General features: G+C 51.8%; 1 protein-coding gene across 4 annotated transcripts in view; it reads left to right on the forward strand.

The window, feature by feature from the left end:
• Positions 1-578: 578 nt before the first annotated feature.
• The window catches only part of LOC147102168 (syntaxin-1A), a 256279-nt gene continuing 244074 nt past the window's right edge, over positions 579-12783 (forward strand). For all 4 annotated transcript variants that reach the window (XM_085964451.1, XM_085964453.1, XM_085964452.1 and 1 more), the window contains exon 1: positions 579-807. In XM_085964451.1, the coding sequence (XP_085820577.1) occupies positions 586-807 (222 nt within the window). In that variant the 5' untranslated portion in view covers positions 579-585. The remainder of the gene's footprint in view (positions 808-12783) is intronic.

Below are 12783 nucleotides of genomic sequence, written 5' to 3' on the forward strand. Positions count from 1 at the left end.
CTGTTAATTTCATTGTGTGCTGTGTTTATTTTACTATTAATTCCACTTTGTGTTAAAATTAGTTATTTCACCATGTGTTAATTTTACTCTACCATGTGTTCTGTTAACTTTACTGTTAATTTTAGTGTGCTGTTAATTTTACTGTTAATTTCACCATGTGTTGAGTTAAATGCACTTTTACTTTCATCATGTTTTAATTTCACTGTTAATTTCACAATATGTAGTTAGTTTTACTGTTAATTTCACCATGTGTAACTTCACAATGTGTAGTGTTAATTTTACTGTTAATTTCACCATGTGTTGAGTTAAATGCACTTTTACTTTCATCATGTTTTAATTTCACTGTTAATTTCACAATATGTAGTTAGTTTTACTGTTAATTTCACCATGTGTAACTTCACAATGTGTAGTGTTAATTTTACTGTTAATTTCACAATGTGTAGTGGTAATTTCTATGTGTAGTTGCTGAGTGTGATGTTTCGCTTTGTAAGTTGCAGACCTGTGTCAGTTTTTGATGTCGATAATGTTTTGTCATCCCCCCCCCCCCGCGTGTGCAATGTGAGCCGAGCTGGGCTCCGCCCCGACATGCGCTCTGCCGGCAGCTGGCAGTCCTTGGAGCCGCCTCCCTCGCCCGGTGAGTGGGGCAGAGAAGCCGCAGAGCTCGGCATCGCCATCCTCCTGCTGTTGCCGAGTGTGTGGACGGTGCGCGCAGAGCCGCTCCGAGTCGAGCCCAACCTCCCTCCCCCACCGCCCCCCCCCCCCCCGGACATCGGAGAGATGAAGGATCGCACCCAGGAGTTGCGTGCTGTGAGTATCCAGAAACTGAGGAGGGGGTAGGTGTGTGTGTGTGTGCGCGCCGTACCCACGGCTGGAGGTGCAGTAGCCCGGTCGGGTAACGGGCTGGGGAGGTGCCGTGGCTGCAGTTGTCTCGGGTTGATCAGCTGTTGCGGGCAGTGGGGTGGGGGGTAATTTTGCCTCTAAATGTTGGTTGCAAAACGTGCCTGGCGGTGCGGGGACTGGTGTCAGTGCGGAGCCTGTGTTCAGCCCGAAGAGACAGCGACAGAGACCGGGACAGGACCGGACGGCTTTTAACTTCAACCGCATCCCTGCGGATCAGAGGCTGAGACTGAGCTGCCCTGGGCAGTGAGCCGGTCTGTCCCCGGGCTTCACCTGAGATCGGTGTGTGTCTTGGAGCCGAGTGTGTGGAAACGCTGCCCGCAGCTTCACACACGGGAGGGGTCCCGGAGTTGCTGGGGGTGGGATGGGGTCCGGTCCCTGGGAATGATCACAGGGCTGCAGGTAAAGGATGTGCAGGTTTGATTGATCCTCTTGGCTCCTTAGCCGAGTCACCCGATGAATACTGAGCAGCCTCTCTCTCTCCGTACTCCAGCTCCCCGCAGCCCGAACCTGCTCGGTGGTGCTGCATTTTAATCAGATTTTCTTCGAGCTCAGCAATCCGTCCAACCCTAAACCCTGACAGTGAAAGCGGCCGTTCCACCTCCAGTGGTTGCAACGGGCTGGCCCCATGGGTTTGGAGCAGCTAATTCAAGGCATGATTCTCATTCGAGGGAGCAGAGTCCCATCTCTCCGACACACACACATCCCCTTTCACCCAGTAGTTTTACCTTTGCTGTCCATCAGCCTCTGTGACCTGATAATTCACATTTTTTGTAATTATTTGGCAAAGCCAGGCACATAAATGGGTCTTGTGGTGACCAAGGTGCCTTTATTTTGCTATATCTTTTTGCTTCTGTTTCTCTCTTTTGTTTCGTTTTCACTTCCCTCTCCCTTTTTTATTCTTCCTACCTTGCTTATGTTGCTGTTCGTGATGTGGATGGATGGTGTGTGTGGATTGATGGGGTGTGTGAGGGTGGATGGGTATGGGGGGGGTGTGGGGTGGATGGGTATGGGGGGGTGTGAGGGTGGATGGGTATGGGGGGGTGTGTGTGGGTGGATGGGTATGGGGGGGTGAGGGTGGATGGGTATGGGGGTGTGTGTGAGGGGGATGGGTATGGGGGGTGTGTGTGAGGGGGGATGGGTATGGGGGGGGTGTGAGGGGGGATGGGTATGGGGGGGTGTGAGGGGGGATGGGTATGGGGGGGTGTGAGGGGGGATGGGTATGGGGGGGTGTGAGGGGGGATGGGTATGGGGGGGGTGAGGGGGGATGGGTATGGGGGGTGTGAGGGGGGATGGGTATGGGGGTGTGTGTGGGTGGATGGGTATGGGGTGTGTGGGTGGATGGGTATGGGGGTGTGTGGGTGGATGGGTATGGGGGTGTGTGGGTGGATGGGTATGGGGGTGTGTGGGTGGATGGGTATGGGGGTGTGGGTGGATGGGTATGGGGGCTGTAGGTATGGGGGGTGTGGGGTGGATGGGTATGGGGGGGTGAGGGTGGATGGGTATGGGGGGGTGAGGGTGGATGGGTATGGGGGGGTGAGGGTGGATGGGTATGGGGGTGAGGGTGGATGGGTGTGGGGGGGTGAGGGTGGATGGGTGTGGGGGGGTGAGGGTGGATGGGTGTGGGGGGGTGAGGGTGGATGGGTGTGGGGGGGTGAGGGTGGATGGGTGTGGGGGGGTGAGGGTGGATGGGTGTGGGGGGGTGAGGGTGGATGGGTATGGGGGGTGAGGGTGGATGGGTATGGGGGGTGAGGGTGGATGGGTATGGGGGGTGAGGGTGGATGGGTATGGGGGGTGGATGGGTGTGGGGGTGGATGGGTATGGGGGGCTGTGGGGGTGGATGGGTATGGGGGGGTGTGGGGTGGATGGGTATGGGGGGGGTGGGTGTGGTGGATGGGTATGGGGGTGGATGGGTATGGGGATGGATGGGTATGGGGGTGTGTGTGGGGGTGGATGGGTATGGGGGTGTGTGTGAGGTGGATGGGTATGGGGGTATGGGTATGGGGGGTGGATGGGTATGGGGGTGTGTGTGTGGTGGGTTGGTGTGGGTGGATGGGGAAGTTGGTGTGGGTGGATGGGTATGGGGGGGTGTGGGGTGGATGGATATGGGGGGGTGTGGGGTGGATGGGTATGGGTGGGGTGGATGGGTATGGGAGGGTGTGTGGGGGTGGATGGGTATGGGGGGGATGTGTGTAGTTGATGGGTATGGGGGGATGTGTGTGGTGGATGGGTATATGGGGGGATGTGTGTGGTGGATGGGTATGGGGGTGTGTGTGGGTTGGGTGGGTATGGGGTGTGTGTGAGGGTGGATGGGTATGGGGGGGATGTGGTGGATGGGTGTGTTGGTGTGGGTGGATGGGGAAGTTGGCTGGTGTTTGATGGGCGGAGTGTGTGTGGAAGGTGGGATATTTAAGCAGCCCAGTCATTGGGCTGGTGGAAGAGATAGAAACTGGCAGTGGAGATCTGAAAAAAGAATCCCCTTCACTCACTTGGAACACTATGCGCAGCTGATCAGCCCCCTGACCTGGAACAACCTCTAAAGGTGTGTCCTGCATGGTTTAAACTAAAACCTGGAGTAAATCTAGCACCTACATGGTGCTACCGAGAGAAAGGGCTTGGCAAGATTGGATGGAGTTGATGCCAATCAGGAGCAACCAGTGCAGTACCAGAAGAGAGTATGTGATCTTGTAGAGAGGCCCCTTGTTCTACGCTTGGATGGATCAGTGGGTGTCCAGAGGAGATGGTCTCCAGCCGTGGCATGTATGGAGAAGCACAGGAGCAGTCATGTGACAGTAACACCATCAGCAGTTCTGGGTCACCACAGTGTCTTGCACAGGTGGCTTCAGGAACCTCTGCAGAAAGCAGTGAGCTACAGCACAAGGGCATTTCTGGTACTGTTTGAGGTGCATGAGAGTTAGTCATGAATGCAGTTGGCATTTGTATCACTGGCAGTGCCAACTGGCTCAGCAGTCGCCTACCACTACTCGGCAAGGGGAGCAGTTCAGAGTAGGACACGTGAACAAGTATAACACATGTGGATAAACACAACAGGAAAGGTTGAAGACTCGTACCCCACAAGCCCTACCACCCTGTGGATTCTCACTAAATAAAATTCTGTCACTTGGAATATATTGTCTAGTCTGTCATTCTTTTATTTTGCTATAAAGGAACTGTCCAGAAGTAGATCAAATCAAACATACTCAGTTCTTAGGCAAAACTAAACAGGTAAAGGAACTAGCAGGTCCCTGATTGTAAATCTGTTCAATGGAAAGTTATGCTGGATGATTACAGAGCAGATAAGTTCTGGGCAATGAGTTGTCCTGTACCTGTCTCCCTTGCAGCAGAGATTCATCAGCTGCTGATGGCTCCTGTGCACTATTGACCTCCTGTTCTTCCATGCTCATGGCAGTGCTGTGCTGCATACTGTTCAATTTTGCCCACTTTGTTAGGATATATATATATGGCCCCCATTAACAAATACAAACATGTAAACTGGAAACGTACGGCAGGTCAGGCAGTATCCGTGGAGAGAGAAACAGAGTTAATGTTTCAGGCCGATGACCTTTCATTAAAACAGCTCTGACGAAAGGTCATCGACCTGAAATGTGAACTCTGTTTCTCTCTCTCCACAGATGCTACCTGACCTGCTGAGTATTTCCAACATTTTCTGTTTTTATTTCAGATTTCCAGCATCCACAGTATTTTGCTTTTGTAAACTTTTTTTTGCAACCCAAATACTCACTCGTGCATTGTTGCATCTGATCTTTGCTGGAGTACAGGGTTCTGTGGAGGTGTCATCGGCCATAATTGACAATATCTTTGAGGAATCAGCCGTCTTTGAAAGAGCGGTGTGCTGTTTGAAAGTTTCATTCTGATGCCATCATGTGTAATCCCCAGGATGTGTAATCCCCATCCAACAATGTGCATCATTTTCTGGTCATGGTCGTCCACAGTTTGTATGTTGTTGAAATACTATCCCTTCCTACTTAGGGGTGCCCTATAGTTGTTGCTGCGAACATGACTGACTGTACACAAGTAACCAATGTGCCTTAATAAGACCAGCAGCGTGGTAAAACTGTAGCTACCTTTTACTGAAGCGAATATGGGTGGGTGAGTGATGAAACAGGGCTTCAGTTACTGACTGAATGCAGATGAGAATGGCATAGTGACTGATTCCTGAGACTCGGGGTCATCAAAGTTCCTTTTATTATAACAGCTGGAGCCAGTGATGACTTTCACTGCTGCTGGTAATGCAGTTGTGATGGTTGACTGTCCTGGCAAGTCATTGACCAAATGTAATACATCATTCACAGTCTTCCTTGCTGATCCTGAGCCTCCTCTTGCATTGCCCCTCTGTGAGAATCAGGTAAACATATCTGTTGTGGCAGATCCGATCCAAGGAGCAGTTTGCTCTGTGAATGCTGTACCTCTTGAAGGAACATTAGGAGTAGGCCATTCAGTCCCTCGAGCCTAGTCTGCCATTCAGTTAGATCATGGCTAATCTGCACCACAATTCCATTTACCTGCTTTTTCTCCACATCCCTTGATACCCTTCCCTATCTATTGGTTTTGACAGCTTCAGTTGTGCCCTCCTTGAGCTAATGCTATACCTGTACAGTGGGACTGGAAATAGTGCAGTGCTGTCAATGCAGTGCTGAAGCTGACAAACCTTGCCCCTTCTTCACACAGCAGGTGTGAATATTGGACTCCATTTATCCCCCTGTGCAATTCTGTATCACTGATTACATACCAAGCTTTTCAAGTTTTCTCTTCACTTGACCCTAGACAGTGAATGTCGGCAGGGCATGCAACTCGGGGACACCAGAGCCAAGCCCAGTCCTGTCTTTTCCCAAAGTCTGCACATGCATTCTCCGTTTGAGGTCCCTTAAGAGTAATACACAGGAATCCTGGCTGATTTTCACCCCTCTAGACACCCCAAGGTTACTGAAGCCAATTGTAGTGCTGCTCCGAATGCCCTGCCTGAGATCAGCTGCCTCCACACTGACTGGGGATGGAACCCAACATCTTCCTGGGCTGTAAACCTTTAATTGGGTATAATGTGGTCAGATGGTCAGTATGAAAACTGAAGGCTGTATCATTGTCGTTGGTGATGGCACTGTATAACTGATTACGCCCACCACTGCAAATTCAGAAACTTTTAAAACTGACCGCAACCGTACCAACCATCCTTCAGGTATATAACCCCCCACAACTCTTAAACCCCTTCAGGTTAAAAAAACCCACCACAACATATAAAACCCTTCAAGCACATGAACCCCATGGTATATAACCTCTGCTGATATAAACCCACTGTGCTACAATCCTCCTCTTTCCCCCCCCCCCCCCCCAGCTGTGTATACCTCTGCACCATCACCCCAACCTCCCAGATATTTATCCCCATAGTATATAAACCCCCAATGTATATTCTTTTCCCCACTCTGGTATATAATACAGCCTGGTATATAACCCTACCTGGTATATATTCCTCCTAGGTTATGCCTTACCAGTCCTGGTCTAGAACATCGCTAATATATATTTCTTGTTAATTAGCCCCTTTCCCAGTGTATACCCCCAACCTGGTGATAATGTATTCCCCTCCCGGTACACAACCCAACCAGTATATTGCCTCCACCTAGTGTATACTCCCTTGGTATATATCCCTCACCTCTGGTGTTAATCTCAGAAGTGGCGATATCAACAGTTTATTGCCAGCGAAGATGGTGTGGGCCTATTTAGCACGGGCAGACTTTGCTGCAGTACACACCTATCCTGTTAGCCAGGGTGGCTGCTTTTGGCAGAGTTTATATATTACCCAACTGGTCACTGTAGTGGGTCAGAGTTGGACCCAGTGGCAGCTGCCGATTTCCTTTCCTCGTCCACTGCTACCAGAATGCTTAACTGCACTGCGTTTGCAGTTTATCTCCCGCTCCAAATGTGATGCAGTAAACACAAACAGGATGCAACAGAGAATGGTTCTAGTATCATCTGACCTATCCAGTACTAGTAGCCTAATGGTATGGTACTGGAGCAGCAACCCATAGCAAGTTGTAAAACTAAATGGTAATTTGTGTGCTAGCACCAGAAAATAAGCATGAAAGCAACTGTTTAACTAATGTCCTTGTGAAGGGAACCTGCCACCCCTACCTGGTTTAGTCGACATATGACTCCACTCACATACTACAGACTTGACTCTTAATGCCCTTAGGACAACTGGGGGAGGGGGCCAGTTACTGCCTTGCTAGTATTATCTTTTGGCAAAACCTCCTGAATAATCAGTCAGATCGTATAACATCAGTGGCGGCGATATTAAAATGTTCATTGTGTAACACCAGTGACAAAGGAACTTAAATGTATTACATCAGGACCCTGTTTTCTTTATACAGTGGGAAAAATGTCAACAATCATTTAAAAACCATTGGCAGCAAACAACAAACATGAAGTAATTGGTTCTACAGTCAGACAGTAATGCTGCTGGTTGGGATGCTGCCAGCCCCTTGTGATGTGTGAAGAAGGTTTTGCAGTTACTATTGGGTAGTTTACGTAACGTGTTTTACTGTTTAGCTTCCCAAATGTGTTTTCATTGTGAGAATTGTGTTTTTAAGAGTGAGCAGAGTGATGGTGATAGTAAAACTGGGCATGTGGCTGAAATGATGATGTTTAAATCTGGAGTCACTTTTTAGAGTGCGTAACCATTGAATAAAATGAAGCTAAAGCAGTAACTGAGACGCTTTGGGCTATTCTGACGTGCAACGCCCAAACAATGAACTGAACCTGTGTATAAAGTCTTACCAACTTGGCAGAAAAGGGAATGGGATTCAAAAGAAGCTTTTTTGTGGGTACACATTGCAGGGAGAGCATGCTCTCCCCTTTATCCAGTGATTCTTGCTAACAAAATGCTGCCTAATGGCTGTGAATCGCAGCTCGGCAACACTCCCACTGTGAATGGAGAGGGACTGCAAGGGAGATGATGGAATTTTATCATTGGTTATAGAATGTGCCACCAGACAAAGGAACTGAATGTGCCCACTCCCTGCCAACTTCACTTACTACAGATATGACCTGTTCAGTTACAGCAGATAAGCACTCAAACACCAAGTGATTCTCTGGAATTAACTCTGTACTTGCTGGGTTTGTATTTTAGCTGATAACTCCACTTAGATTCCCAATTAGCTATGGGCCGATGTAAAAAAAAACAGACCGGAGGAAGGATGTCAGCTGATGTCAAGGTTTGATAAATGGCAGAACGATAGGAGTTATTAGACCAGCTCTTAACAGCGCAGTGAAGCCTTTTCCCCATTCCTTTAATGGTTACAGAGGTGATTTGCTGCACATTTCTGCTGCTCGGTGTCTTGAGTGAGATGCTGTGCATTGTTATTTCCAAATGAACAGCATTTAGTCATGTGCAATATTTCACTGTACCATTATCCAAAGGTGGAATGCCAGCCCACTGGTGGCGCTTAACCCAGCATAGAATCATAGAAATTTACAGCATAGAAGGAGGCCATTTGGCCTATCGTGTCCGTGCCGGCCGACAGAGCTATCCACCCTAATCCCACTTTCCAGCACTTGGTCCGTAGCTTTGTAGGTTACGGCACTTCAAGTGCATATCCAAGTACTTTTTAAATGTGATGAAGGTTTCTGCCTCTACCACCCTTTCAGGCAGTGAGTTCCAGACCCCACCACCCTCTGGGTGAAATAATTTCTCCTCAAATCCCCTCTAAACCTCTGATCAATTATTTTAAATCTATGCCCCCTGGTTATTGACCCTTCTGCGAATGGAAATAGGTCCTTCCTCTATCTAGGCCCCTCATAATTTTATACACCTCAATTAGGTCTCCCCTCAGCCTCCTCTGTTCCAAAGAAAACAACCTCAGCCTATCCAATCTTTCATCATAGCTAAAATTCCTCAGCCCAGGCAACATCCTCGTAAATCTTCTCTGCACCCTCTCTAGTGCAATCACATCCTTCCTGTAATGTGACCAGAACTGCACGCAGTATTTTAGCTGTGGCATAACTAGTGTTTTATACAGTTCCAGCATAACCTCCCTGCTCTTATATTCTATGTCTCGGCTAGTAAAGGTAAGTATCCCATATGCCTTCTTAACCACCTTATCTACCTGTCCTGCTACCTTCAGGGATCTGTGGGCATGCACTTCAAGGTCCCTCTGATCCTCTGCACTTCTCAGTGTCCTACCATTTACAGTATTGTGTATTCCCTTGCCTTGTTAGCCCTCCCCAAATGCATTACCTCACACTTCTCTGGATTGAATTCCATTTGCCACTGTCCTGCCGCCCCCCCCCCCCCCCCAGACCAGCCCATTGATATCTTCCTGCAGTCTACAGCTTTCTTCTTCATTATCAACCACATGGCCAATTTTTGTATCATCTGCAAACTTCTTAATCATACTTCCTACATTCAAGTCCAAATCATTGATATATACCACAAAAAGCAAAGGACCTAGTACTGAGTCCTGCAGAACCTCACTGGAAACAGCCTTCCAGTCACAAAAACACCCTTCAACCATTACCCTTTGTTTCTTGCCTCTGAGCCAATTTTGGATCCAACTTGCCACTTTGCCTTGGATCCCATGGGCTTTTACTTTTGTGACCAGTCTGCCATGCGGGACATTATCAAAAGCCTTGCTAAAATCCATAGGGCTAGATTTTCAGTTGCTTGCGCCAGCAGTTAGCGCCTTAAGAGAAGTGATTTTCGGGCGCTATGCGTGTAGCGCCCGGGCGCAGCGCAGTTTGCGCCCCGCCCCAAATTAAGTTGCCCATTAGCGCCGGCGCAAAGTTTAGCGCCCGCCCGGATGCGCGCGCAGAAAATGACGTCACATCCTCGTGCAACGCCCTTTGGCCGCCCCGATTGCAAACTTCAGTCGGACCGCCCCATTGTGCGGCGGGCGGCCGGAGCGTTTGGAAAAAGGAACGCAACACAACCAGCGCGGGCCCCGGGGGGCGCTAATTAAAGGGAACGTCCTCTCCAGTATAAAGGCCAGCCTTTTTTCAGAAAACAGTCTTGTGCAACGCATTTCTGGAGACACAACAAGGAGGATAGCTAACTGGTTTCAAGCAGCAAGAGCCAGGTATTTTTGGACTCAGGCCATAGCGCTGCAAGTGGCCATTTGGAAATTAGACTGTTTGCCAGGATTTGATGGGGGCTGCATGGGGTGCCAACGCGCAGCTGCAGCGCCATGTCCGTAGGGCTCGCAGACGCATTGTGAGAGGGGCAGCCCTGGCTAGAGGCAGAGGGGGCTACAGGCGTCGGCCACGTAGGCCTTACCCAGTCAGGCTATACCGCCAGCAGCGCTCCTACCTAAACATGAGTGCCGCGCGATGTGTTAGAAGGCTCCGATTCCGAAAGGAGGTGATTGCCGAGATCTGCGGCCAAAGCTCAGGTGCAGGACGTCTCTGTCGGTGGAAGTGAAGGTGACGGTGGCATTGAACTTCTATGCCACCGGCTCCTTCCAATACGCTGCTGGGGACATAGCAAACATCTCCCAGTATGGCGCGCATCGCTGCATCCGCCACGTGACCGAAGCACTGTTCAGAAGGAGAAGCCAATTCATCTCCTTCCCCATGGCCCTCGAGAGCCAGCATCAGCGCGCATTGGGATTTGCCAGACTCGGGGAATTCCCCTTGGTGCAGGGCGCCATTGACTGTACGCATGTGGCTTTGCGGGCCCCTCTGGAGCATGGCGAGCAGTATCGCAACAGGAAGGGCTACCATTCTCTGAATGTGCAGCTGGTATGTGACCACAAGCAGCGCATCATGGCAGTCAATGCCAGCTTCCCAGGCAGCAGCCACGATGCCTTTATCCTGCGGCAGAGTACTGTGCATGACATGTTCCAGGCACAGCCTCCAAGAGGATGGCTCATCGGGGACAAAGGCTATCCTTTGTGCACCTGGCTCATGACCCCGCTCCGCGCGCCCAGGACCGCTGCTGAAGAGGCCTACAACGAGAGCCATCAAACCACCCGCAACATCATCGAGCTAACTATTGGGGTCCTCAAGCAGCGGTTCCGCTGCCTTGATCGCTCCGGAGGAGCTCTCCAGTATTCGCCGGACCGGGTCTCCCAATTTGTGGTGGTTTGCTGCATGCTACACAACCTGGCTATCCGCAGGACTCAGGCACTGCCACCTGACGTTGGACCAGCACCTCGGGAGGAGGAGCAGGAGGAGCATGAGGAGGAGGAGGAGGAGCAGGAGTACGTTCCCAGGAGGGAGCGACCAGGGCCAAGGGCCGCACGACGCCACCTTATTACACGGTACTTCTAAGCCCCCTGTCAGGGAATGGCCAGGGGCCATGAGGGAAGATGAATGCAGCCGCTCCGCAAGCCCTCAGCCGGCGAAGCCAACAAACACTAAGAAGAACAACCATGGAGACTGCATGAATAAAGATAATTTTTTATTGCACAAAAATGAAAAGCCCTTCCCACATGAATCCCCAAAAACAATAAACGGGCCCCACAAAAGACTCACTCCCACAAACTGGGGAGGAGTCACTCCACCTTTCTTCAAACCGGGCCTCAACGTCGGCCTAACGCAAAAAATAAGCCCTCCAAAAGCACAACCATGGGCAAAATAAAGATGGCCACCGCCATATTAAAGGAAAGCTGCCCACACCCTCTACTGAGTGGCCCGCGAGGGCGAGACCTTGGCCAGCCTTTTGCCTCCCCTGCCCGGCCTGCTGCTCCTTCGCAAGCTCTGCCCAGTGGCTGCTGCGAGGCTGGGGGAAGGCGCCTGAGGCTCAGATGCCCTTCCGCCAGATGCCGCTGGGGGGCGGCCTACACGGCGTTTGGGCCTCGAGGGGCCGTCTGCTGAGTGGCGCACCTGAGCCTGGCCACCATCAGCTGCAGCCGCTTGCCCTTGACGCCCCAGTGGGGGAATGGCAGCGACGGATGGCGCAATGTGGGCCAGCTGGCGTCTGGGATGCGCTGGCTGGTGCTGTGGCGCGGTGGCACTCGGCCGGGCCCGCACTGCAGGATCCGCAGCAATCAGCCGACGGGCGGCTTGCTGGGATGGTCCAGCGCGGCGGCTGCCCTGGCGATGCCTGCCTGAGACAGCGCGTGTGGCAGCAGTGAGTGCCCCTGTGGTCCTGGTGTGCGCGCGCATCACATCCGCCAGGGTCTTGACGGCATCAGTCAGCATGCGGCCACTCGCGGCAGTTGCTGCCCCGAACTCGCGCACACTGGTCGCCAGCGACTCGATGGCCTCAGGCATGCGCCCCACCACGCTCATGAGCTCCGTGTGTCGCCGGTCCGAGTCGTCGGCCATCTTATCCAGCTTCCGCACCTCCTCCGAAGTGAAGGTGTCCGGACTGGAGTCGCGACTCTCCCGCTGGGGAGGAGGGGGCCGAACTAGGGGACCCTTGCCGCGTTGGTGACGGCGAGTGTGCCGAGCAGCAGCACTCCCCTCTGATCCTTCCCCCCCCCTTTGGGGGGAAGGCCGCGGGCCACGCGCATGGCTGCTGGGTGGCTGGACGCCACTGGTCCCAGAAGCTGCATTGCCCTGCGACAGTTCCTCCAGGCACTCGTCCAGTGAGGAGGTGTCAAGCATTTCCTCCTCTCCTGCGGGACGTGACTGTTCCCCCGAAGGTCCGGCTTGCTCCTCCTCCTCCTCCTGGTCGGAGGTGCTGTCACTGGCAGCTTCAGGGTCCTGGTCGTCACCAGCTGAAAGCAGGAATGCACAAGAGTAGCTTCAGAGTGAGGAGACGGCGTCAGCGAGGGAGTTAGGACTGGTGGGATTCAGCGCATTGGTGGGACAGTGGCAAAGGAGGTAGCTCGGATGGGCCAGTGCGACGCGAGAGGGCCAAAAGGCGAGGTCCTTACCATTGCCGGGCAGTGGAGGGTCGGATACACCGCACGCTGTGGGGACAATCACACG

Source organism: Somniosus microcephalus, chromosome 22 (genome assembly GCF_052327205.1).
Source record: "Somniosus microcephalus isolate GS21.2 chromosome 22, FLI_Smic_1.0, whole genome shotgun sequence".
Taxonomy (NCBI): domain Eukaryota; kingdom Metazoa; phylum Chordata; class Chondrichthyes; order Squaliformes; family Somniosidae; genus Somniosus; species Somniosus microcephalus.